We start from the raw sequence: 23,229 nt of genomic DNA, 5'->3' as shown, positions 1-23,229 counted from the left end.
CTGGTAACTGGAGTGGTGACAGCCTACTCCACTTTAGATCATGTCATCTGTGTATAACTTATTAAAGTTCCCCCCTAGTAATATCCGGTCCCTTTCAACTTTAAAGTGAAAGACAAAGGACAGGGTCTGAAACGAAATATCACTGGTTCTAAGCACCTGGACCTACCGATTAAGCTTACCGAATATTTGGGGTCCAACCAATTGGGTCCACCCAAAGGCATCCCAAAATACGAAAAACTCGCTCCTGGTTATGGACTTTATAGTGCAGCACTGTAGCCCTCTTGTTGCGTCGATGCGGTACCGCGCTTATCTTAGATACTTGGATTGTTGCTGATATGCATTGCTGGTGCAGTAGCCTGAATTGGCAACTGCCGATGAGCTTCACGTGTTTTCAGAAGATGTGAATTGGAATGGACTTGGAAGTGGCACTACCGTAAATGTGTTGATCCCGTCGTCATCACCGGTTTTGTAGATCGTCAAAGTGTGTGAGTGAGTGCTCACCGACTGAGTGCTTGCAAGGTTGGGTATGCTGAAATGGTAGCATTCTTAATGCGTTAGTATATTGCCCGAGGAGAAATCTGGGAATAGCCAGCCCAGGTTCGGTATTTTCCGTGAGAATTCGCTGGCTGGCATGAATCTCCTTGCACGATGGATGGTATTGTGACAGCTAGGTACAAATCAGTCCAGGAATTTGGGTCAGCTTCTGTCATTTGTTACCCCTTGGACCTCAGCAGAAAGCTCGTGACTAGCTCAGTGTCTTTTCCGCATTACAATACGTAGGATGGGAAGTTTAGAACTCTTAATAATGTGGCAAGAGGAAAACTCTCGTCAGTAGATGGAATGACAGTAAAGATTTTCGAATATCCTATCCGTTAGCATATGCAGACATGGATTCAAGATATTGACGAGGGTTACAAGCAAATTGGCCACCAGTGTGGGAATGGTTCCTTGGGGTGCAAGAGGGTTTGAGAGTCATAAACATGTGGATCAACTGTTGCTTAGTCAGTCACAACTTGTGAGAAATTTATGGATTATTCCTGAAAAGATAATTTGGATGCTAATGGCTCGCTACACCTGGGGGTATCTACATGATTTTGTATAGGTGGGAGAGACCTTTCAGTACCAAATCCAGCAAGTTCTGTCCGAGGATCTACTCGCAGCGCGGCCGCTGCAGCGCCCAGGCTGTGAGCATGCCACTGCCCTAGCTGCTTCAATGTTCCAGATTGGACCCCAGCTTAGTTGTCATCAGAATACAGCAGCAAACAATCCTACTAATTTGGAGTCGCAACAGCTTTCTCATAGAATGTGGTCCGAAAGCACTGAAGAAATCTCTCCTCAACGTTTAGACGATCTCAACCAGCCCTTTCAGTCGGAGTTAACTCTATCAGACCAGGTGTGGAGGTAAGCGCTCTGTCCTCAGGTTCCTGTTTCGCTGTCGGAAAATTCTTGGCGCTATCTCCATCTTTAGGTTTCGCCCAGCGACACTAATCAAGTTGTGACCAGTTTGTAGCTGCTCTTGCAGGTCAGCAATTAGCCAAAGCCTGAGTCCAAACCCTGGCATTTACATGCACGACCAGTCAGATACTCAACTGAATTCCGGCACTGACACAATCACGAAGGAAAATTTGTTTAGGTTAAACAGTGGCACAATCCCACCAGCGACGTTGGACATGACGAGCCCTAATGCATTAGCGAATTGGGCGCTTTCTGAGGTTGATTTTCGTGACAGTCAGAATGTAAATCAGAGGAGCATGACACGACCCACCAGCCATGGGTTGATAATTCCTCAAGCTGATCAATATCGTTCATGGTCGGGTGCGGCAACTTCCTCCAGCATGAGCAGCCAAGGGGATTCGACTGCAAGATTCTCAGGCTCTCCTGAACCGCAGCAACCTCAAATGCGACTTAATCCTCCTTCCAACTCAGGAAGCTCTACGCTGGACAGGTACTGTGATCCAAATTCATGTAAATTGTCCTCTTTGCCTACTGTCTATGTAGCAGCTATCAACCATCTCTTTGCAACTCTCTTGCCAGCGGCCATTTCGTAGTTGGTTTCAGTTGACAGTGAGCACTGTGCGAGCAATGCTCAACCTTAACGAAACTGTGTCTCAAGGCCTAAAAAATTCCAGGATGCCAGCCCGATTACTAGAATATTAATGTCACAAATGCTGAACGATCTTTTGGCTACAGAGGTAGAGATTGGCCGAGCATCCTGAACATCAGCCTCACGACAATAAACATAAAAGGTCTTGAATGTCATGACTCCCATTTTCAGCGTCATGAGTTGAATGATGCTTATCGGTACAATTGTATTAGTCTATATTACTGCTCAAGAAAATATACACAGTGCGCCAATTTGGGACAAACGTAGAATTCAGAGTAGAAAAGTTCCTCGTGTTCATGAAAACACCTACGTCGATTCAGCTTGCAGATAGCTCGGATACTAGAAACTGTAAAATGGTATTCGTATAACTGTTGGACTTCTCCTGGATATTCTCTGAGAATAATTCATCCCATAACCCTGTCCGAAGGACACTGCATGTAGGGAGTGTGACGAGATGTTTTCACCCTAAGTTGTAATGTTGTCCATTTTCTGAACTAAAAGACTCGCAGTGTCTGGATCAGGATGGATCAATCCTAGTGCTTTGTTCGCTCCAGCTGATACTGTTCTCTGTAATCTATGCTGTACAATAATATCAGGGCGTCATGCTCAGACAGACTATCTAGTCAGTTCACCGCAAATATAAGACGGACAACGTCTTGTGGCGACCAACATGAAATCCAGAAAGCGCTCAGCTTCTTTGAAGCTCAAGAAAAGCAGGAGCAGTGGAGACAACAACCAAACATACAACTCGATCCAGCTTTGACTCAAGCTGCCAACTTGAACGATAAGGTGGACGTTCAAAAGATGCGTCTCTCGTCTAGTGCGCAGCAGGGAAACATAAGACTCCCTGCTCAGTACGAATCCACTAATGTTCAAAAGTTTCCGTCTCAGGCATGGCAGCATGACCCAGCCAGCTTGCAGAAGAGTATTGTTGACCCACCAATTCAACTGCCGCAAAGTAGCAATGCCAGTCTCGTGAACCAGGCTTCTGACTTTTCTGGGTCACTGCTACGGACACATTCCTTGTCTGAACCAGAGGTGGTTAAAGAGGTCGATACGTATCACCTGGAGGTTGCCGACATATCTTGTGACCAAGCTCCAAACATGCAACATGAGCCTAGGGCACTAGCCAGTGCTGTTACGCAGGTATTGGAACATCACAATATCCTAATTTCACTTTATCAAGCTTGGCCACTTCAATCTTCCTCACGTGGTCCTATGTAGCTAGTGAAGCTTTCTACAGAACATCAGAGCCGTAAATTGTAAATTGATTCCCGGAAAACGAACAAGTGCAGAATATCACGTCCAATTTAAGGGGTCGCAGAAGGTGGGGAGCGGAGCACGGGAGCATTCGTGGTTCAGGCCCGATACATGCTGGTCATGATGAAGCTGCCATCAACCACATGCTGGCAGAAAGACGCCGGAGAGTGAAGCAGAAGGAAAACTTCGCGGCATTGAGAAGACTGGTTCCCATAATCTCGAAGGTACAAAACTCTAAACGTGATCGGGCTCTGTTAATTTGCAAATTTCGAATCTTGTGCATAATTAAGTTCATTCCCTCTAAAGTATAGCTGGGCTGGTGGCTTTTTCTGTTTCTGATATTTCACTGTTGAGGGTTCGTTCCTCGTGGATTTGATGCAGGCAGACAAAGCATCCACCTTGGTTGATGCAATCACCTACCTCAAGGACCTGCAGAAGGAAGTCGAAGAGTTGAAGGCAAGCAAGGAGAACATCGAGCAAAGATACGAGACGCTTGACAAGAGGTGTAAGGAGCTTGAGGACCGGAACCGACAGCTGGTTGCGACGCTTTCCAAGGACCAGTCAAACAGCTTTAACAATCTCAATTCCATGAAGTCCATCTAGCTCAACCTGTCTGTTAGTTTAAATCCATCACTTTGAGCTTTGCAGGCAGTATATCATATACCCCCATTACAACGATTCCTGCACACAGATCTAGTGGGGCTCCGTGCTCCCATTTGAAGAGCTGCACTGAGATTTGCAGTGAAACCCTTTGATTCGAAACACGACCTAAGTTATTTGCACACAGCCTGGCCATGTAGATGTAACAAACACCTTCGACATTGAACCTTTGACTGTCAGCCTCACAGATATCCAAATCAGACCCCGTTTTGCCGTTGATCAGAAATCAATCGACTAGCAGGTATACTAGGAGCGCACCTCCTCATCCCAGCATCTGTGATATCATGGAAGTCACTGCAGTCTTTTGCTCTGCAAATAACATGATCTGTACCTGCAGTTAGTGTCTTTCTTGACTTGTTAAGAAGCTCCCTGCTTTATCATCTTGAACTCTACGGGACTCTGATCTTTCAGCTTTCAGAATTCTTTCCAGATGAAATGTTCTGATGGTGTGAAACTTTGCCTTACACTATTGCAAAGTCACTAGGTAACACATTCTAGCTATGGTCTCAACTTAGCTACTGTCAGGACGGATGCCCGTGATCTGAGATGCAAGCAAACTCTTCACTGAAGAAGCGTTTTTAACATGCTGATTTTGATTCTCCTGCAGGTGGGCCATGGAGATTTGCAACGACGAATTAGACATGTTTCGTTTCCAAAGTACTTCAAAGCAACTTGTAGATGGTTTTTTTGACAGCAGTTGTTGTGGTAACAAATGACACTCTGCTATTCCGAGTGTGGAATGAAAGTTATGATTTTTTTAATTGTGATTATTGAGTTTGGGATTAATATTTACATGTCTTTCAAGTTGCTATTCAACTTAGCTACAAAACTAGCCATCAGAAGATGCCATATTGGTGTGACGTTTTTACTACCAAAGAATCTAGTTTCTAAATCCACTCACTACTTATATAATCTTAGTTGGCAATGGTGTGATGAGGTGTTGTGTGATTGATGTGTAGACCTAAGTGGTGTGAATGATTAATGTGTGATCTTTACTGACACTCTCATTTACATCAAACATCAAGTAGAGCTTTCTTTTAAGTACTTTGTATGTTTTTTTATGCCTATTTTATTTTTAGCAATAATTATATTATTAAAAAATGATGCTAAGAATTTGACTATTTTAGAATTATTGCACTTAGTGCTTTAGGCTTTTATGGAGATTTATTGACATTTAGTTACATCTTGGCTTAGTTGGATTAAAAATATACTTATAGGTTATCTGTTTGTTGAGAGTTTTAATAAACTGCTTATACTTGGTTTGTTTAATCAATTATTTCATGAGTTGATATGGCCTAAGATAAGGTATCAAGGTAGTTTATATATATTACTTTCTTTGTGATGTGTCAACAAAAAATGGCATAAAGAGATTAAGTCAATATTTGATTGGTGTGCTACAAAATTTTTAAGAATGGATGCTACAAATTATATTTGTTATGTTTGAGATATGAGGCATGATGTTGCATCTCTCCATATGTATTATTGTAATTTTTTTTTTCTATTCTTGAGGTATTTTTTTGAAGGAATTTAAATAGGTTTAGTAGCAGTGAACTTAACAAGAGTGATAAAGATGAGAATTCTTATTTAGGTCACAATAAAATATTACTAGACCTCTTTGCATAGAAACCATGCTCAAATAAATAATATATTTGGTTGAATATCCATGCATCCTTCTAAGTCCAAAAAATATAATCTTATTTTTTTATCATTTATTTGAAATTGATTCTTTCCATAGATTTAATGAAAAATATTAATTTCTTATAAATCCATGGGTGTAAAGATTACTTTGATGTGGCCAGCTATTGTTTTTCCTTAATGAAGTGGTATTATAACTCAATATGATTCATGCATAAGTGCTAGACTAGATTTTTAATTAACTTTACTACTTCCAAGTTATTACAATAGAGAAAGAGTAGGATCGTATGGAAGAATGTTACAATCATGTAATAGCTTCTTAGTCCAAGTAATTTTTTTTGGTGAATTGGTGAATGTACAATATTCTATTTCACTTGTTGACATTACTACAATAGATTAAAGTTTTCTTTGCCATAATATTAGCGCTTTTATGAGTTTAAGAAGCATTCTCAATATAAATTTCCAACCATCCAAGTTACGAGTCTAATTTAAGTTGGTAAAGACTTATAGTTTGAAATTATTATTGCTAGAAAAAAAAATCATATAATTTATTGTATCTATGACATATTGCATGATCTTTTTTGTGGCATCCATATAGGTTATAAGTGGTAGCATCATAAACCTATTAAGTATTGAAATGTGAATGGTTAAAAATCTATATTAAAAATACTTATTATTATAGAAAAAATAAATTATCTACAAAACTTTAATATTCATATTTATCTATTGGTAGTAAATCTATTCATAATTGTAACTTGACGTTGCTTTCTACTCGTGTATAATAAGGATTGCATGCTTGCATATCATACTTCTTAAGTAGTTATTCAACATATTGCTCTTAATAAAAGAAGGTATTGTTGTCGACATACTAAAATTTTAATCCAATATAGAGCAAGAAAGTATTGAGAGCTGATATTTGATACTTTCCTTAGAGTAAGCTTTTGAAACTGAGAAGTTCTTCAATAGTATTATCTATAAACATAATATCATCCATATAAAAGATTAGAATGACATATTGGTTTGTACTAGTAATTTTGGTATACATATTGTAGTCATTGCTACTTTATTACAATTCAATATTTTTCAAGAGATTATTGATGTCAAAATACTAGATCCTATTAGATTATTTGAAGCTATAGATTTCCTTCCACAATCTACATACTAAATTTTCTTGCTCTTGTTTGACAAAGCCTTGTAGTTGTATTATGAATACTTCTTTTTTAATGTTTCTATTAAGGTATGCTATATGTATATCTACGTATTTGATTTGCCATACTTTTCAAGCTACCAAGACTATAATTATTTGTATTCTAACTTATTTGATTATTAAAAAAATATCTTGTCAAAATCTATGCCTAGGTGTTATTGGAATCTTTAAGCCACCAATCAAGCCTTGATTTTTTTGGCTTTTTAGTTACTTGAGATCTTTGTATAAAGTATCCACTTTGTTATTATCAAAATCTTGCCTTCAAGTAGTTGTTTAAATATCCATGTTTCATTTAAGATGAAGGAATTATATTCCTTTATCATAGCTCAATGCTACTTCAAATGTTGATTACCAACTTCAAAATCCTCTAATTTTTATATTATTATGATGGTAAAAATATAGTTGCCATACTTAATTGATATTCTTTTTACCTTTGTAGAATATCTAGTTAATGTTGGAGAGTGGATGTACTAGATATTTTTTTGTTAAATAATAGTTGCAAGTTTTAAGAGAAAGGACTCTTAGTGTATCTAAATAAATTTATTGTTTGATGTGGATTATAGTACCAACTTCTATAGAAGCATTGTTTTTCTTTCTTTAGTAGGTACATTGCTATGTAATTGAGATTATATATATATATATATATATAGATTCTTTGGTATCATTATTCATCTTCTTCTCCACTCTACTTTTGGTGTGCAGTATAAGAAGTAATTAGTTACCTTTGTATTCTTATTTATTTTTACAAAATATTAAGAAATTTTTAGACATGAATTTTCCTTCTTTGTTTGTTTTGAAAATCTTAATTTGTTGTTTGTTTTTGCCTTCTATGTAGATTTAAAAGTTCTTAAATTTCTTGAATGCCATTTCTTTTATTTTCAAGAAGTACACTCAGATCATCTTCCTGAAATCATCAATAAGATAAATAAATATTGAAATCCTCCTTAGAAGGCTTGTAAAAAAGTGTATTTTGATGAGATTTGCTTCAATCATTGGTAAGGTAGACAATGCATTCGGTACTAAAAAGCAATAAAGTCTTATGATTGTATTATGGATTTTTCTACTTTGACCTTTATTTGCTTACTCTATGTTATGATTTAACATCCTATAGAAGTAAATATAATTGTGCATTCTTTGTTGACAATTATATGAAGGACCCTAAGAACTTCCTTGAGTATGTTATTATATTAGATTAGTGCTCTTCATTCTTTTTATACTTTTTGAGCTATTTATTCTATGATTTTGATTTTGGATTTTATTGAGATTGTCTTAATGTTCTAGAAGTTAGATCTTTAGTTAGCAATATATATAGTTGCACCACTATTTAGGTACCACTACTCATTATCTCAATCAAGATTAAGTACAAACATCACTATATTGAAGTAGTTGGATTTGATATCTTTTTTCTCTATTTTTTTATATGTTTATAGTTGTTTAGAACTTTTGGCAAAAAGATTTGCTTTTAATTGTGTAAATGTATCTAATTTTTTGAATCTTTTCAAACATAGACATTCACAGGCAAAGTATCTCTTTTTGTTGCAATTATTATAAAGCCCATTTCTTTGTGGTCCCCTATATTACTTATTATCCTAATTTTTTATTAACCCTTAATGTTGGATTTTTTCTTCTTAATTTTACCTCTTTTCATTGTTTGTGCACCTTAGGTTATATTAATAATTCTAGAACCTTAAAGCCTTGCCTTAGTACTTAAGTTGGTTTCTTCAATATTGTTCTTTATAGAGTAATTTGCTACAGAGGCGCTTGAAGGTTCACAAGTACTTCTATCCCACTAATGCTTATATGAATCTTATATAATTTAGTAGTAATGCATTAGTTGTTAAATACACAAGCTTGAAATCTTTGACCTCTTCTCTTATGGCTGCAAGTTATATTGTAGTTTCTTTCAATTGCCAAATAAATTCTTTAATAGATGATCTTTTTTGCATCTTCATTATATAAAATATGTTAAATAGTTATATGGTGTGCTTCTTTATAATGGAGTATAAATAAGATATTTGTATTGTTGATGCATAGTGATAGGTAGTTAGAACCATGTTTGAGAAGTTTTTAGAAGTTTTTAAAAGTTTTTAGAATTGGAGCTAAGTTGGTGGTCTATATGGAATATTCTAAAAAGGACTTAGGTCTATTATTTAGATGGATTCGACTATTCGGAACATTCTAAAAAGCTCTAACATGATTGGACAAAGTATAAATAAGATTGGCTAGGGCCATTTGGATATTCGATTAAATATAGCTTTGATTTCTTTTCCTTAGTAAAATTTGATCTTGTACTTTTTTGTTCAATTCTATTTTATTTTCTTTTGCTCTATTCTATCTTTCATATTCTATTTTATTTAATTTTATTTAATTTATTTTGATCTATCCTATTCTACATTGTAACGAGATTCATATTGCTATGGATTGGAAGGATCTTAGATCTTAGAGATAATTCAATCATGTTTCATTAATATCAGAGAAAGTATTAATTTGTTCTTTGGTAGTATATTAATAGCCATAGTATAGTTAGAAGTCAGTTGTTGTGATCACATTAAGTATTGTTTTAGGGCTACCACGAGCTACTTTTAAGAAATTAGTTTAAAGAAGAGAAGGCATTGCAATAGCATAGTTCAGTAAAGAAATTATAGTATGGAAGATATGGCAAAGCAATCCTAAATAGAAATTCATATACAACACCTCCTAGACTAGATAGCTACTCTATGAAGAAAAATGGAAGCTTCTAGGATAAGAGAGTTGATATTTGTTAGAATAAAATTAAGTAAGCTCTATACATATTCTAGAACTTCAAGACAAGAAGATGTATGCCAATAGCTCTTCAACATGCATCAATACCTCCAACTATTTGAAACAAGTACCACCAAAGAAATTATGTATGTTGCCAAATATTTAAAAGATGTAGTAGCCATTTGGTGGTAATATCAAGCTCAAAGTTATGGAGCTCAAGGTGGATTTTGAGACCAAGTTTAGGATTCAATTTTGGCCCATCAATAAAAAAAAAATAGCATGCGATCGATTGATTAACCTTACACAATCTATGTCAATGCAAGTTTATGTTTCTTTATTTAAGGTCCTATGTCTCTAAATTTAAAATATTTTAGACATGTAGATGATAGATAAATTTATAAAAAGGTAGATTTCTATGATCCAGCAAGAAGTAGAATTAAAGAATCCACAAACATTTGAAGAGGCAATTAGGATTGTAGAGAGGATCAATGCTATAGATTTCAAAAACCATGGAGTACAACCTATAGCACAAAGTTTTATATTGCTATCCAATACTAAGGCACAATAATCAATGCCAATAGAAATTAATACCTTACAAGGATCACTAATACTATAGAGACAACAAATATTGGTGCAAAAAGGATTTTGTTTTTAATATCCAGAGTGAAGCCACTAGATTAGAGGTTGTTCAAAAAGTTTAAATTTAAGCACCAACAAATCAAGGAGAATTTATAATCTTTAGATTCACCAAGTTAATAACAAAATGGAGTAGAAAAATGGTACTTTCTAATAAAGGCACTAAGGGCTAGTATTGAGAATAGCTACTATCTCTTAGAGACAAATGACATGGCCTTGGACAACTATGAGTCATTGAATTGACTTACTTAAATATTTAATATAAAAAATATACTTATTATAATTAAATTCATAGATTTTAAGAATTAATAGTAGAATTTAAAAAAAAAAAAGAAAAAAAAAAGAAAATAGATTATCAATAGCAAATATGTAACCTAAGATAGAATTTAATAAAAACAATTCTCTAAAGAATATGTTTTTAGTTAGTTAATATTAGATGAAGGACAAAAGAAAGTAATCTTTGTATAAAAAAGAAAAAAAGAAAATTTGATTTATTAATAGTTTCTAAAATATATATATATATATATATATATATATGATAATAGATAAATCAATAAATAAAAAATAGAAGCAAGGTCAAAGAAGGAAATATATATATATATATATATATATATTATATGTAATAGAAAGAAGAATTAGAAAAACAAAAAAGAATAGTAGGAAAAAAAGAGAAGAAAGAAGAAAAAAAAAAAGACTAAAAAAGAAAGAAGGTAGAACAAAAAAAAAACAAAAAGATAGAAGAAAAAAAAAATTAGAAAAAAAGAAATAATTTTTTTTCAAAGAGTGATCAAGGCGGGCAGAAGATGCCCCTAAATGGTGGTAGCCTCTTCATTGATAAGGATCTGGGCTGCCCTAGTTCCCTCTTTCTCTTCTGATTTTGATTCTTTTTTTTTAAAGTGCTCTTGGCTCAGACAGCAACGGAATTCCTCCGAGAAGTTTTTTTGACATCAATGTGAGCAACTCCAATGGTGCAAAGGAGAAGACATTATCATCCATTTTGATTGATGGCTGGATATCAAGGAGCTGCAGTATCTTCCAAAGCGGTTCAACAATTTTTTTTTTTTTTTTTTTTTTTTTTTTCGATTTTTTTATTTCCGCTGTGGGTGGCAACTTCTCTTTCTTTTCTTTTGTTTTTTTTTTTTTTCTTGCCACGCCTTCATAAGCTCCAATAATTCTAAAACAATTCTCCTATCTCCTTTGCATTGTGAAGGTGCTATAGTGTAATTCTTTTTGATATCTTCTTATTTCATGTATTTTTTTATTTTTTGTTTTTTTTATGTTTTTCTGTAGAGGTTCTGAGCTCAAAATGCTCCACACTTCTTCTTAGAAGTAGTTCTTCTATATGTATATGTAGCTATGGTAGAGAATCCATCACTTTTTTAAGTTGGTCATTTATTCCATCTCTTAGAGTGCAAGAACAGCGTATTGCATGGACTAAGAACTTAACTTTGGGTGGTTGTTGATTAGTTGGTGCTCTTATTTTTTCCATTAAGATTTTAGGAGGTGTGGCTACAATACTTTTTATTTATCAAGATTTTTCTTAATAAGTGTAATATTAGACTAATAGTGCTATTTTATTCCCTTTTTTGGTTGATAAATCGGTTCCTACATGAAGAGCTTTTAAAATTGTAGGGTAGCATGCTCATTGGTTTTTTACTCAATATTTTGTCAATTTTTTTTGAAAATTCATTGCAGTGACAAGATTTGGTATTAAAGATTCAGTTTCAATGATCCAGATTAGCCACGATTCTTATAGAGTTCCAAAGTGATAACAATTGCCTTTATTTTAGAGCCATAGTAGTACAGACCAATAGTTCTTTCTTTTCCTAGCAATAGTGTCGGTCTTGTGATATTTTTTTATATTCTTTGGTGTTGTATTGTAATTATTTATAGTATGTAAAAATTAATTAAAATAGATAATATATTTATGAATGTTGATGTATTTTAGAATGGCTAGTAGATTAATTTAAAGAGACTTAACATAAGAAAATTTATTTTGAGATTTACCTATATTGATTATAGTGTTTAAAATATATAGGATTTAGATATCTAATATAAAATTTAAGGAGAAGATTGGGACTCAAAGATGAAGATCCAATCTTTTAAGAAGCTTATTTGGAAGAATGAAGGCAAGGTATGGAGGAATAAAGGTAAGGTATGGATGGATGAAGGCTAAAAGTAAAGTTCTTTTCATCTCTATTGGTTAAAGGCCATGCCTAATAGGCATTCAGTAGACTGATTGCAACCATAATAAGGATTTTGGCAACTTCAAAAGAGGCATGTGAGAATCAAAAGTAAGAATTATAAGGTTGAGGATTTGGGCTACAATTTGTGTACAAATTTTAGAGGATTTGGAATTATGATGATGAAGTTATAGCAATTTGAAGTTAAGGTATTGTTTAAGACATACTACTGATGTTTTGAGGATACAAGGAGTTTTATGATAGATTTTGGAGATTAAGAGGTGCAATTACTAGAGTGATTAGAAGATCTATAATTTTTTGTGAAGGAATTTCTGTGTTTGAAGTTTGTATAAGATATCTAAATCCTATATAGAGTATTGAAGATAGCACATATAATTCAGAGGCAGTAAGTAAGTCATTTTGTTCATAGTAATGGTTGGAGCTATATTTTGAGTTTTTACATGAATTTTTGGCTCAAAATTTCTAAAAATATATATTATAAGGTTAAAAAGCTATATATCAAAATTTTATGGTATTTAAATACTTAGTTTGTGAGATATGAAGAAATTTATATATGAATATATACAAGTAAGGATTTGAAGCTATTGTTAGAATTGTGATAATATCTCAACATCCGTAACAAATTTATAGTTGAAATTTGTTAAGTTAGTTGTTAAAAGTATATCAGTACTTTATGTAAAATTTTGATTTGATTGAATGATCCGATTGTGAGATATGAGCTATTGAAGTTCAAGAAAAATTCATATTAAGGATAAATAAGTTTTTATAATATTTTATTACATTTTTAATGATCTTTGGTACTTAAGATTTATGTATTGATGTAATTTTTTCTATAGGGACAATTTTATACATAAACTTGGTGTTTTTTTTAATCTTGAGGCTTAATTGAGCAATTAGTAACAGTCAAAATTTCAATGCTTTCTTAAGTCAAATTCTCTCTACTATGACATAGGTGGTACTACTTCTTTGTAACGAGTGGCGGTGTCGCAATTGTGGTTAGTGTCATCTTTTCTACGCTGCAGTTCTAGTTTATAAGATCATTAAATGTTCAATGTTGAGTTGAAGACTATAGTGGTAGTAGTGCCAATAATAGATTTGATATTGTTCAGGTAGAATTATGTAGAGTTGCAATGAAGTTCCCATAGTTGTAGAATAGTCACCCTTAACTTGGCTACCATTATCATATTGCATGGTCTTCTATCTAAGAATATACTAGGTACTTAACTGTAGAGAATTTAGTTTTAACTTACTGCCAAGCTCCAATAAGTTATTTAAGCTTTTAAATAAAAGACAAATAAATACAATAATATTAAAAAGATATTTTATTGTACTAATAAAACCTTTTATATTTAAGAAGATTTTTGCATAAGGCTTTCTCAAATATCTAGAAATTTCCTAATATTCTTGGCTATAGCAAATTATAATTAATCCTTTGCTGATAAGTTAGATTTTCAATAATTTTAAAGAAAATCCATAATCTCCTCTCAAAAACTTATCTTTACATAAAAATTTAATCATAGCTCTATATATCTAATTTAATATATATATATATATATATATATATATATATAATCTTAGCTCAAGTAAATTCTTTTACTTTGTATAAACTACTCAAATTGTAATAAAACCCCTTGAAAACATATTTTTCTTGCAAAAGATTTTTTCTTTTTGAACTATAGAAATTCATATCTCTTGATCCAATTTTTAAATTTTTGTCAAATTTATAGATAATATAGCATTTATCCTTAAGCATTACTACAAAAAACTTTAACTATAAATTCACTACCAATTGTCTGGCATCTTAAAAATCCTAAGAAGTACTCTAAATCCTAATTCACAAGCATTCATGTACTATTTTCTTCATATCTCACAAACCAAAATCCAAATGCCACAAAACATATGTATAAAGTTACATAAAAATACACTTTCTTCGAAATTTTTAGCTACAATTTTATCAAATTGCACAAGATATAGCTCAAATACTACTAGAAATTCGGATCATTTATTACTCCTTCGATTCTTAGTGCTAACTTCAACTTCTAATATCTCCTTTATTCCAACTTAGAATTCATCAAAAAATATATGTTAAGTGTAGCCAAGAAAGTGTTCTCTCCAACCTTAATTGTTGATCTTTTATTTCTTTTTGTATGTATGTGTTATGCTCAAAAGAGTAATAATAGGTACAAAATTGACACCTTGACTTTGAGTGCCTATATTTCCTTCATAAACACCCCAAATGACTCAAAATTTGCACCAAAACCATAGCCAAAAACCTAAACTTGCTGACCTTAGCTTCCAAAGCTTGAATGCCTTCAATAGAATAGCCTAATTCCTAACAAGGCCTAAGGCAGCCTCCTAGAAGCCCATTGGGCATGATTTTTGGCCAATAAGAATGGAGATTTTTATCATCCATCTCCATTCATCCATATGGATGTCCTAACTACTCTTTTTGCTACCAAAACTCTTCTTTAATCCTTTTTTTTATTAAACCTACTTAATATATGTCTTAAACACCAAATAAAAGAAACAAAATAAGACTTCAAGAATCACCAATGTCTAACAAAGGTGACTTTAAATATCTAAAAGTTACTATCAACCAAAATTAAACTTAAAAGCCACTATTAAAAGAATTTGTTTTAGAAATTCAAAGAATACAATCTCTACTTTGGAGGCTAAATGACAATCATGTGATTTAAATTGTAGGAGTATTTTTTTTTTATTAACATTATTAATTGGTTGTAGAAGTCTAGACTAGAGTTGAATCATTACATGTTGTGGAACAAATTACAATGAGCTGCTGTTATAGAGCTCTTATCTATTGGTATGCAACAACATCAAGATTTCTACCCCTTTTTAATAGTATGATCTTATTGACAGGGAGGTCAACCTGGCTAGTTGCTAACTTGACTTTGAATAGTTAGAGTGCAAAGATTTGATTGCAAGATCATTGATGAAGACAAGCATGCAATGATTATAAAGCTTTGGAAATCAAAGAAGAGGTGCTTGAATTGCATAGCACATCAAATCTAGTTTTGGAAAAAAAAAAAAAAAAAAAAAAAAAAACTTCCAATTAGATAAACAAATAGCCAATACTTCCAACAAGCCACTCTTTTGCAAAAACCTTCAAGGTGACAAATTCAAAGTGAAATTAAAATTGGATTCAATTTTTAATATATAATTTATAAAAAAAATAAAGTTAAATTAAGTTTGAAAGAAGTTAGGTTAGGATGCAATTAAATTAGAATTTAATATAAAGTATTGAATGTTGGATGATAAATCTAATTAAAGATAAAATTTTGAAATAGATAAGAAGTTATTCATAGATGAGAAGTCATTTATGGATAATAAATTATATTTAGATAAATTTTTGTATTCATAAATAGAAATTAAAAAAATTAAAAAAATTAAAAAAATAAATTTATTTATTAATTAAATTAGATTAGCTTAATTTATTAAAGATTAAGAAATGGAACTTTCTAGATATCTTAAGCATGCATGTGGTGAATAGATTGCTATTGTAAGTGAGAATTAATGGTAGAAGTTTTACTTAACAACGTGGTGTTTAAAGAAGATTTAAGGATTATTTAATTATGGATTAAATAAGAGATAATATTTATAATTTACATAATTAATTCACTTTTTGTGAACTAGAATAAACTTCTAATTAGTGGAGGTTTATTTTAGCTCATATTTTGGTGCATTTTCCAGAAAGATGAGTCTTAGAATTATAAGTCTTAGAATTTTTTAAAAGGTAATTATTTAATTGTTGTATGCTTCTAAATTATTTTATCTTGTGCTAGTACAATCTCTTAGTATTATAGCTTATTATTGTATAGGAATTCAATTTGAAAAAAGAACTTAAAGAATTTTAGAGTAAAGTAGAAAGAAGCTTAGTTAAAGAGTTAGAATTATTTTAAAGACTAGAATTAAATTAAGATTAGAGAGGATCTTCATCAAAGATAGAACTCATCTTCAAAATTGGTTATTACTTCCCTTACTTGTCAATTCCTTATTGAAGGCCCATCTCTAGTGGTTGAAAGAATTTAATCACCCTCTCTATCCTTTGTATCTTTTCTTTTCATCTAGTTGTGAATTCTTTGTTGGTGGTAATTTTCTAGTGGTAGAGGAATTTAATCACCCTCTTCATCCACTATACCCCTCTTATTTAGAGGTGTAGTATAGGAAGAAGTCTTCATTAACATTTCAAAAGTTCTTTCATCAATAATTCAATAAAAATATTTGAAAGAAAAAATGTATGGCAAAGAAGAGATAAAGATGGAAGAAAAACAAAAAAGAAGGGAGAAAATTCAAGTTTAAAGGCTACATTCCAAATTAAGTTTTCTTGAGACAATCAATTAAGCTTTTAATTTCTTATTAAATTAATATAGATTGTAGGTTGAAGAGTAAAGAGATTTAAGAAGAAACTTGGCATTGAAAAATAAAATAAAAAATAAAAAATCAAGTAAGTATTCTTAATATTTGTGAATTATTTCAATTATTTAATGCATACGTGTGGAGCAAGGAGTAAGGAGTTGGAAGATAAGACCTAGGAAGAAGAAACAAAAGAAGTACTCATCTATCCCTTCTTTTAAGACTTAAAAATAGTGGATTAGAGTAGAACCTACACTTGTGACTCTATTTTTTTATCCAATCTATGATTGATTAGAGAGATTATTTAATTTTTTTTTTTTTTGGTGTTGATTTATCAATAAGTAACAGCATGGCTCACGATGCAATTAAGTAAGTTTTCTTTCAAGTTAGATTGATATATGTAAAGAATCCTTTTTATCTAATTTTTTTTTTATTGTTAACCAAGTAGTGGCTAATTTTTTAACTGTATTGGTGTAAATGATAAAGAAAAGAAAGAGCTTCAGCTCCTTACTAGAAAATAGAATAGCTTTGCATTGAATGTTGCTTAGGATCACGTTTACACAAGGTCGTTCCATACAACAATATAAAAAAAGAAAAATCTTATTTGGAGTGATACTCAAATAAATATTCTTTTTTTAGATTATTTTTGTAATATTATCTTTTCCTATCAGAAAGATTGATTAAGTGGATTGTAGCTTCATAAGCATAAGATAACAAAATCTAAATTTCATAAGATACTATGTTTAGCTTGTTTAATTGTTTTAATTTTTAATTTTTAAAGATGATGTTGTAATCGTAGTAGTTTAATGTACCACTCCACTAGATCCCATAAATCCATATTAGTACAATTCTTGGAAAATCCAAAGTCTATAAGAATTCTTACACCTCTCTTGTAAAATATTGAGACTTTGTCTCTTGGACTCGAGTTAAATACGCTTAGAAACTTCTTTGAAGAGTTTGAAGACCTTTCTTTAAAAGATCTTAAAAAAAACTTAGAAAAATTATTTTCTAATCCTTTAGTAGATAATACAAGTAATTTTAATCAAGATGGTTTTTAATCACCTCAATCGCAAGAAACAATGGATTCAAATAGAACAGAATAAAAAAAACTACCACTTATATCAATTAATCCCTTGATTCAAGTAAAGAATTTACCTATTTGAGTTTCTAAGAGACTTAGTGCTGCACCTATATGCCTTAATCTTCCTATCTTCAAGGATATAAGGGATGAAGATCCTTTGGCCCTTATAAAATATTTTATAGAAATACTTATTACGTGTTTGATAATAGATGGCTGTTATTATTTGGTATAGTTTCTAACGACATTAAAAAAAAGAGTGTATGAATAGTATTGCAACTACTTTCTTAACACCTTTTTAAGTTGGGATATGATCCAATTCTTAAATACTAGGCTTTTACCTCCTTCATTGACTTTAACGGATCCTATTGAGGATAATAGGTGGAAGGAGGATTTACAAAAAGAAGTGAAGGCATCCTAGTTAGAATTCCAAATCCAAATCTCTCATCAAATAAAGTTGATGACAAAACAACTAGCTTGACTAATTAGAAATTCCAATCTCAATCCTCTTCTATCTTCTATTGAGTCAAGAAGACATATAACTAAATTATTATATACCCAATCAGGACATTGAGTCCAATTTTGTAATTCCATTTTTCCATAAGACTAACATTTTCAACCATATGCCCCTTCACACAAAAAACAAACTTTTCAAGGACATAATTTGAGACAACAAGGATTTAATACTAGGAACCAAGGTCCTATAAATCAAGCAAGGCAATAAGTAGAATTCTATGTATTTTGTAGAAAAAAATATCTATTTTATTTATACTAGATTGAAAACCAAGTGAAATGTGGAAATTGTAGTAGTAACTATGCTACAAAATTTTATAGAAAACCAAATAGAATAGTTTTCTTACAACTTCTACTTGGTAATTATCTTCAACAGTTATTTGACAATCATAGGGAAGCAAGACAACCTCCAACGGATAATAACTTGAGGCCTTCAAATTTGTACTATAACTATGAAAAAGATAGATAAAATTAGAATATACCTAATAGACTTCAAACTAGTTCTTGATATATCTTTCTAAATTCTAATCAAGGCTAAAATCCTTCTAATCAATCAAGACATAGCCAAGGGTCTCAAGATGTGAGATTTGTGTCTCAATCCAAAGGAAAGTTGGAATCTATTCAAAATTTTGTCCAATCTAAAGACAATCAAGTCTTTCCTTTTAAATTGAATTAAATAACCTTTGAAAAAAATCAATCAAAGGAAAAGAACTTACCTATGATACCAACTCCAATAATATTAACTAGATCTAGGGCCACATCTTTATGTGTCTATCAAGACGAAGAGAATAGTACTTCAAAGAATCTACCTTATTTTTCAAATCTAGAATAGGTTATGAGGGACACAATGAAGGCAACTTGAAATAGCATTATTAAATCAATGAGATTTGATCCCTTTATAGATAAATTATTCTTCCAAAATCCCAAGGTTGAACATGATTTAATTATTAATCCAAACAATTATAATTAGGAAGATCCAAAAATTCCAACATTTGAAGTTCTTCAACAATCCAAGGATGTAGAAGAATCTAACATACAAGAATATAATTTAAGACATAATTTTAGCAAATTAAAAGATAGTATCACCTTTACTCAGCTTTTAGAAATTATTCCAATAGTTAAGAAGGCACTTAAAACCTACATTCTCATAAAAAATCAAAAAAAGCCTAAGATTAGGGTAGCAACAAAAATAGATGCCTATATTAGATAAAATAATGTGAAGGCAATAAAAATTGAGGTTTCTATTGTGGACAAAATAATATCCTATACCATTGTAGATGGTGGTAGTAGTTTAAATATCATGTCCTTTCAAACCATGAAAAAACTAAGATTGAAGATAATTAGACCATCTCCCTTTATTATTAAGATGGCAAATCAAAGTCCATCTATTCTAGTAGGCCAAATAAAAAATTATAAGACATGGATTGAGGGAGAAGAATATGCCTTAACATATCATGTTATTAGGATGCATACGTCAAAGGATTCTTTTTTCTTATTGCTTAGTAAGCCATGGTTGAGGGATTCAAAAGCCATAGTCAATTAAGGAAGAAACAAATCCCATATTATCTTTGGTCTATGGAAAAATAGTACTAAAATTTCTATACAATTAGTATATGATCATGAAAAAAATAATTCTATTGATTCTTTAGATGATATTCAATGTTCTAAAGTACAAGGCAAACTAACAAAGGTGGTTAATTCAGTTGATCAAAGTTTAAAGAAAATAGAATGACTCAATTCTAATTTCTATTATTAGAAGAATAATAGAAAATTTAAACAATAATTAGGCAATCATCGTGATTCCAATTCTAATTATTTTGAATCCATTAATTTTATAGAAAGAATGTTGAAGACTGTAGAAGTAGAGGATACCAAAGTCCTTAGTATTAATGTAGATGGGACATTAGAAGAAGAAATTAAAGTCCTTAAAAAAGATGATGAGCTAGTTCTTCCTCTTAGATTTCAATATAATTTATCTAAAATTTTGATTGGCAATGGAATTATCAATTATTCTCCTTTATCTAGTGATTGATATAAAAAAATTTCAGAATAAGCTCCAATATAAGAATTTGAATAAAAATTCATAAATATTTTTCATGAAGGAGAAGAGCCCAAGAACATTAAAATTCGAATTCAATTGAATGAAGAAGATGTGTCTAAATATCTGTGAGTGTAAATTTCACTCCTCAACTCCAATTACAAGATGGCTTTAATTAAGAATTGATTGTAATTGGTGGTGTGAAGTGAAGTAAGCAATTGGCAAAAACCCAAAGAAGAACAACCACAATACAAGTGAAAGAAGTAAAATGAAATAATCACAATATCCAAAACTAAGTCACAATCTATTCATTGTATTTTTACCTACAAAAAAAATAAAAGTATAAAATAAAAAATAAAAAAATATATTTTTAGATAGATAATTTTTTAATCTTTCTAATGATATAAAAATCATGTAATTTCAAGTTACTATAAGTAAGTTATAATAGATTAAAGATAGAATATAAATAATAGAAAAGTTAGTGAATAATTTTTACCTCAAGGATAACTTGCTTAAGAAATTAGGAGTTTGAGCCTCGCCAAACTCACAAGTAGTGTATATTGGTTGTCTAAAGATGCCTTGAGGCCTTAGTCTTATCCTCCTACCTATACACAAGGTGCTACAACCCATGTGGAAATTATGCACCTCTCTTCTTGTAAGGACTACACTAGCTGCTGGTCCTCTTATTTTTTACTAGTAAAACTACTTTTTTTGCATTTTTGACTTCACTATAGTGTTTAAAAACACCTTTTTAGCCTAAAAACTTTGTATAGCCTTCAAATCTTCCTTCATTTCTTCATAATGGCTCTCAAGGTGGTAAAACTCAATTTTACCAAAGTCTTGAAATTTTCTCTAAAAATTCATAAAAAAATCCAAATAAATTCTAAATAAATTCTAAATAAATATTATAATATTTATATAATAATAATATCCATATAAGGCTATATTTTTCTATCTTTTTGATATTTTGTAGTAATAAAATAAATTTAAATCTACTAAAAATTATATTTTTTTTATATAATTAATTAAAAAGTCATAAAGTTCTTTTTCATGCTTCTTCTAAATATTGATTAATTATTGATATGATCTTATAAGTAATACATGTGGATAGAAAGCCAATGAAGATATTAGTCTCAATAATTAACTCTTAATACTTAACAATAAAAAAAAAAACTAAATTAACTAAGATAATTACCTCCAAGACTTATTAAGACTCCATTTTTATAACTTTCCTTCTAATAAGACTTTTTAACTTATAAATACTTCTAAATTATAATAAATACTTGAAAAGTCAAAAATACTTTTTAATCTTAATGTTTTTATAATTAAATGACTTAAAACTATATTTTTAATTAATCCACTAATTACGATCTATTTGTGGGACTCACAATATTATGATTTGATCATAAAATACTGAGACGTTTTAACATAGTCCTTAAGGATTTGAAAGGTATACCACTTGACATAGCTCAATACCATATTTTTTTAATTCTTTATGCCAAGGAAATTAGACAAAAAGAAAGACATATAAATCCTCAACTCCAATTGATTGTTAAGAGAGTGTTGAAAAAAATGTTACAAGTTGGTTTTATTAAGCCAGTAGAAATAATAGATTGGGTCTCTCTTATGGTTCTTATAAAGAAAAATAATGGTAAATTAAGAGTAAACATAGATTATGGAAAACTCAATGAGTATACTCAAAAAGATCATTTTCCCCTTCTTTTTATTAATAGTATTTTAGATGGAGTTATAGATCATGAAACCTACACTTTTATAGATGGATATTCAAGTTATAATCAAATTGCCATAGCCCTAAAAGTTTGCTATAAAATAGCTTTTACCACTCTTTGAGGTACCTTTATTTTTTTTGATCATGCCTTTTGCGCTTTGTAATGCCCCTTCTACCTTTCAATGAGTCATGACCTTTGCCTTCTCAAATTTATTATACAAATCTATCACAGTGTTCATAGATGTTTTTAGTATCTAATCCAATGCCAAAGACCATCTAAAACATGTAGAAGAAATCTTAAAAAGGTGTAGAAAAATAGAAATTGCTTTAAATCCTGAAAAAATATACTTGGTAGTAAAAAAAAGAATCTTGTTGGATTATGTGGTTTCTAAAGAGGGAAGGAAATCCGACCTAAAAAAAATAGAGATTATAGTAAAAATACAACCTCTTACAAATGTTAAGGGAGTAGAAAGGGTCTTAGGACATTTTGGATGGTATTAAAAATTAATTCCCAATTATGCCACAAAAACTTTATCCATTACCAACCTCAAAAGGAATTTGGTTAAATTTGAGTGGATAAAGGAATATCAAGTTGCCTTTGATTGGAAAAAAATGACATTAAGCTCCTATCCTATTTTAAAACTACTTAATTGAGATCTTTCCTTCCATATCTATTGTGATGCTTCATCTATGGCAATAAGTAGTATATTATGCCAACCAATAGAAGGTGGATATAAAAATTCACCTATAATATTTGCTAGAAAAAAATTAAATTGGCAGAAAAAAATCATAGTACCACCAAAAGACAGTGCTTAGCTATGGTTTTCTCTGTGAAGAAATTCCGACATTATCTTTTATTAAATTTTATCATATTTTTTATTGACTATATTGCCATCAAATATTTAGTCAATAAAAAAAATTTGAGTGGTCATATAGCTCGATAGATATTATTATTAGGAAAATTTGACTATAAGGTAGAATATAAATTTTAAAAATTATATAATTAAGCTGATCACCTTTGAAGGTTAGAAGGAAAATTAAGCCTTATTCTT

At 31.1% G+C, this 23,229-nt stretch overlaps 1 protein-coding gene across 3 annotated transcripts; it reads left to right on the top strand.

The window, feature by feature from the left end:
• Nucleotides 1-296: 296 nt before the first annotated feature.
• On the top strand, nucleotides 297-4,933 carry LOC112284454 (uncharacterized). 3 transcript variants are annotated; one of them, XR_016504030.1, is made up of 7 exons: nucleotides 297-489; nucleotides 1,103-1,401; nucleotides 1,523-1,945; nucleotides 2,701-3,250; nucleotides 3,400-3,588; nucleotides 3,746-4,265; nucleotides 4,632-4,933. XR_016504030.1 is itself a non-coding variant. In XM_090251637.1 (6 exons), exons 2-6 carry the CDS (start codon nucleotides 1,214-1,216, stop codon nucleotides 3,965-3,967), a joined length of 1,572 nt encoding a protein of 523 aa, XP_090107763.1. In that variant the 5' UTR covers nucleotides 298-489; nucleotides 1,103-1,213; the 3' UTR covers nucleotides 3,968-4,404. The 3 variants fall into 3 exon arrangements, 2 of the variants coding, with proteins under 2 accessions (XP_090107763.1, XP_090107764.1); XM_090251637.1 differs by lacking the exon at nucleotides 4,632-4,933 and having other exon boundaries at nucleotides 298-489; nucleotides 3,746-4,404; XM_090251638.1 differs by lacking the exon at nucleotides 4,632-4,933 and having other exon boundaries at nucleotides 475-1,401; nucleotides 3,746-4,404.
• Nucleotides 4,934-23,229: the final 18,296 nt, after the last annotated feature.

This window comes from Physcomitrium patens, chromosome 7, assembly GCF_059467195.1.
Source record: "Physcomitrium patens ecotype Gransden chromosome 7, ASM5946719v1, whole genome shotgun sequence".
Classification (NCBI taxonomy): Eukaryota; Viridiplantae; Streptophyta; class Bryopsida; order Funariales; family Funariaceae; genus Physcomitrium; species Physcomitrium patens.
The sequence above is the reverse complement of the archived record's forward strand: the minus strand, read 5'-3'. Positions and strand labels throughout refer to the sequence as shown.

Bases quoted from the DNA above. Each gene is read 5' to 3' on its own strand.
- LOC112284454 (XM_090251637.1), top strand. From the start codon at position 1,214: ATGTTCCAGATTGGACCCCAGCTTAGTTGTCATCAGAATACAGCAGCA. The intron at 1,946-2,700 runs GTACTGTGATCC...CAATAATATCAG, and splicing joins GGAAGCTCTACGCTGGACAG to GGCGTCATGCTCAGACAGAC. The intron at 3,251-3,399 runs GTATTGGAACAT...GAACAAGTGCAG, and splicing joins TAGCCAGTGCTGTTACGCAG to AATATCACGTCCAATTTAAG.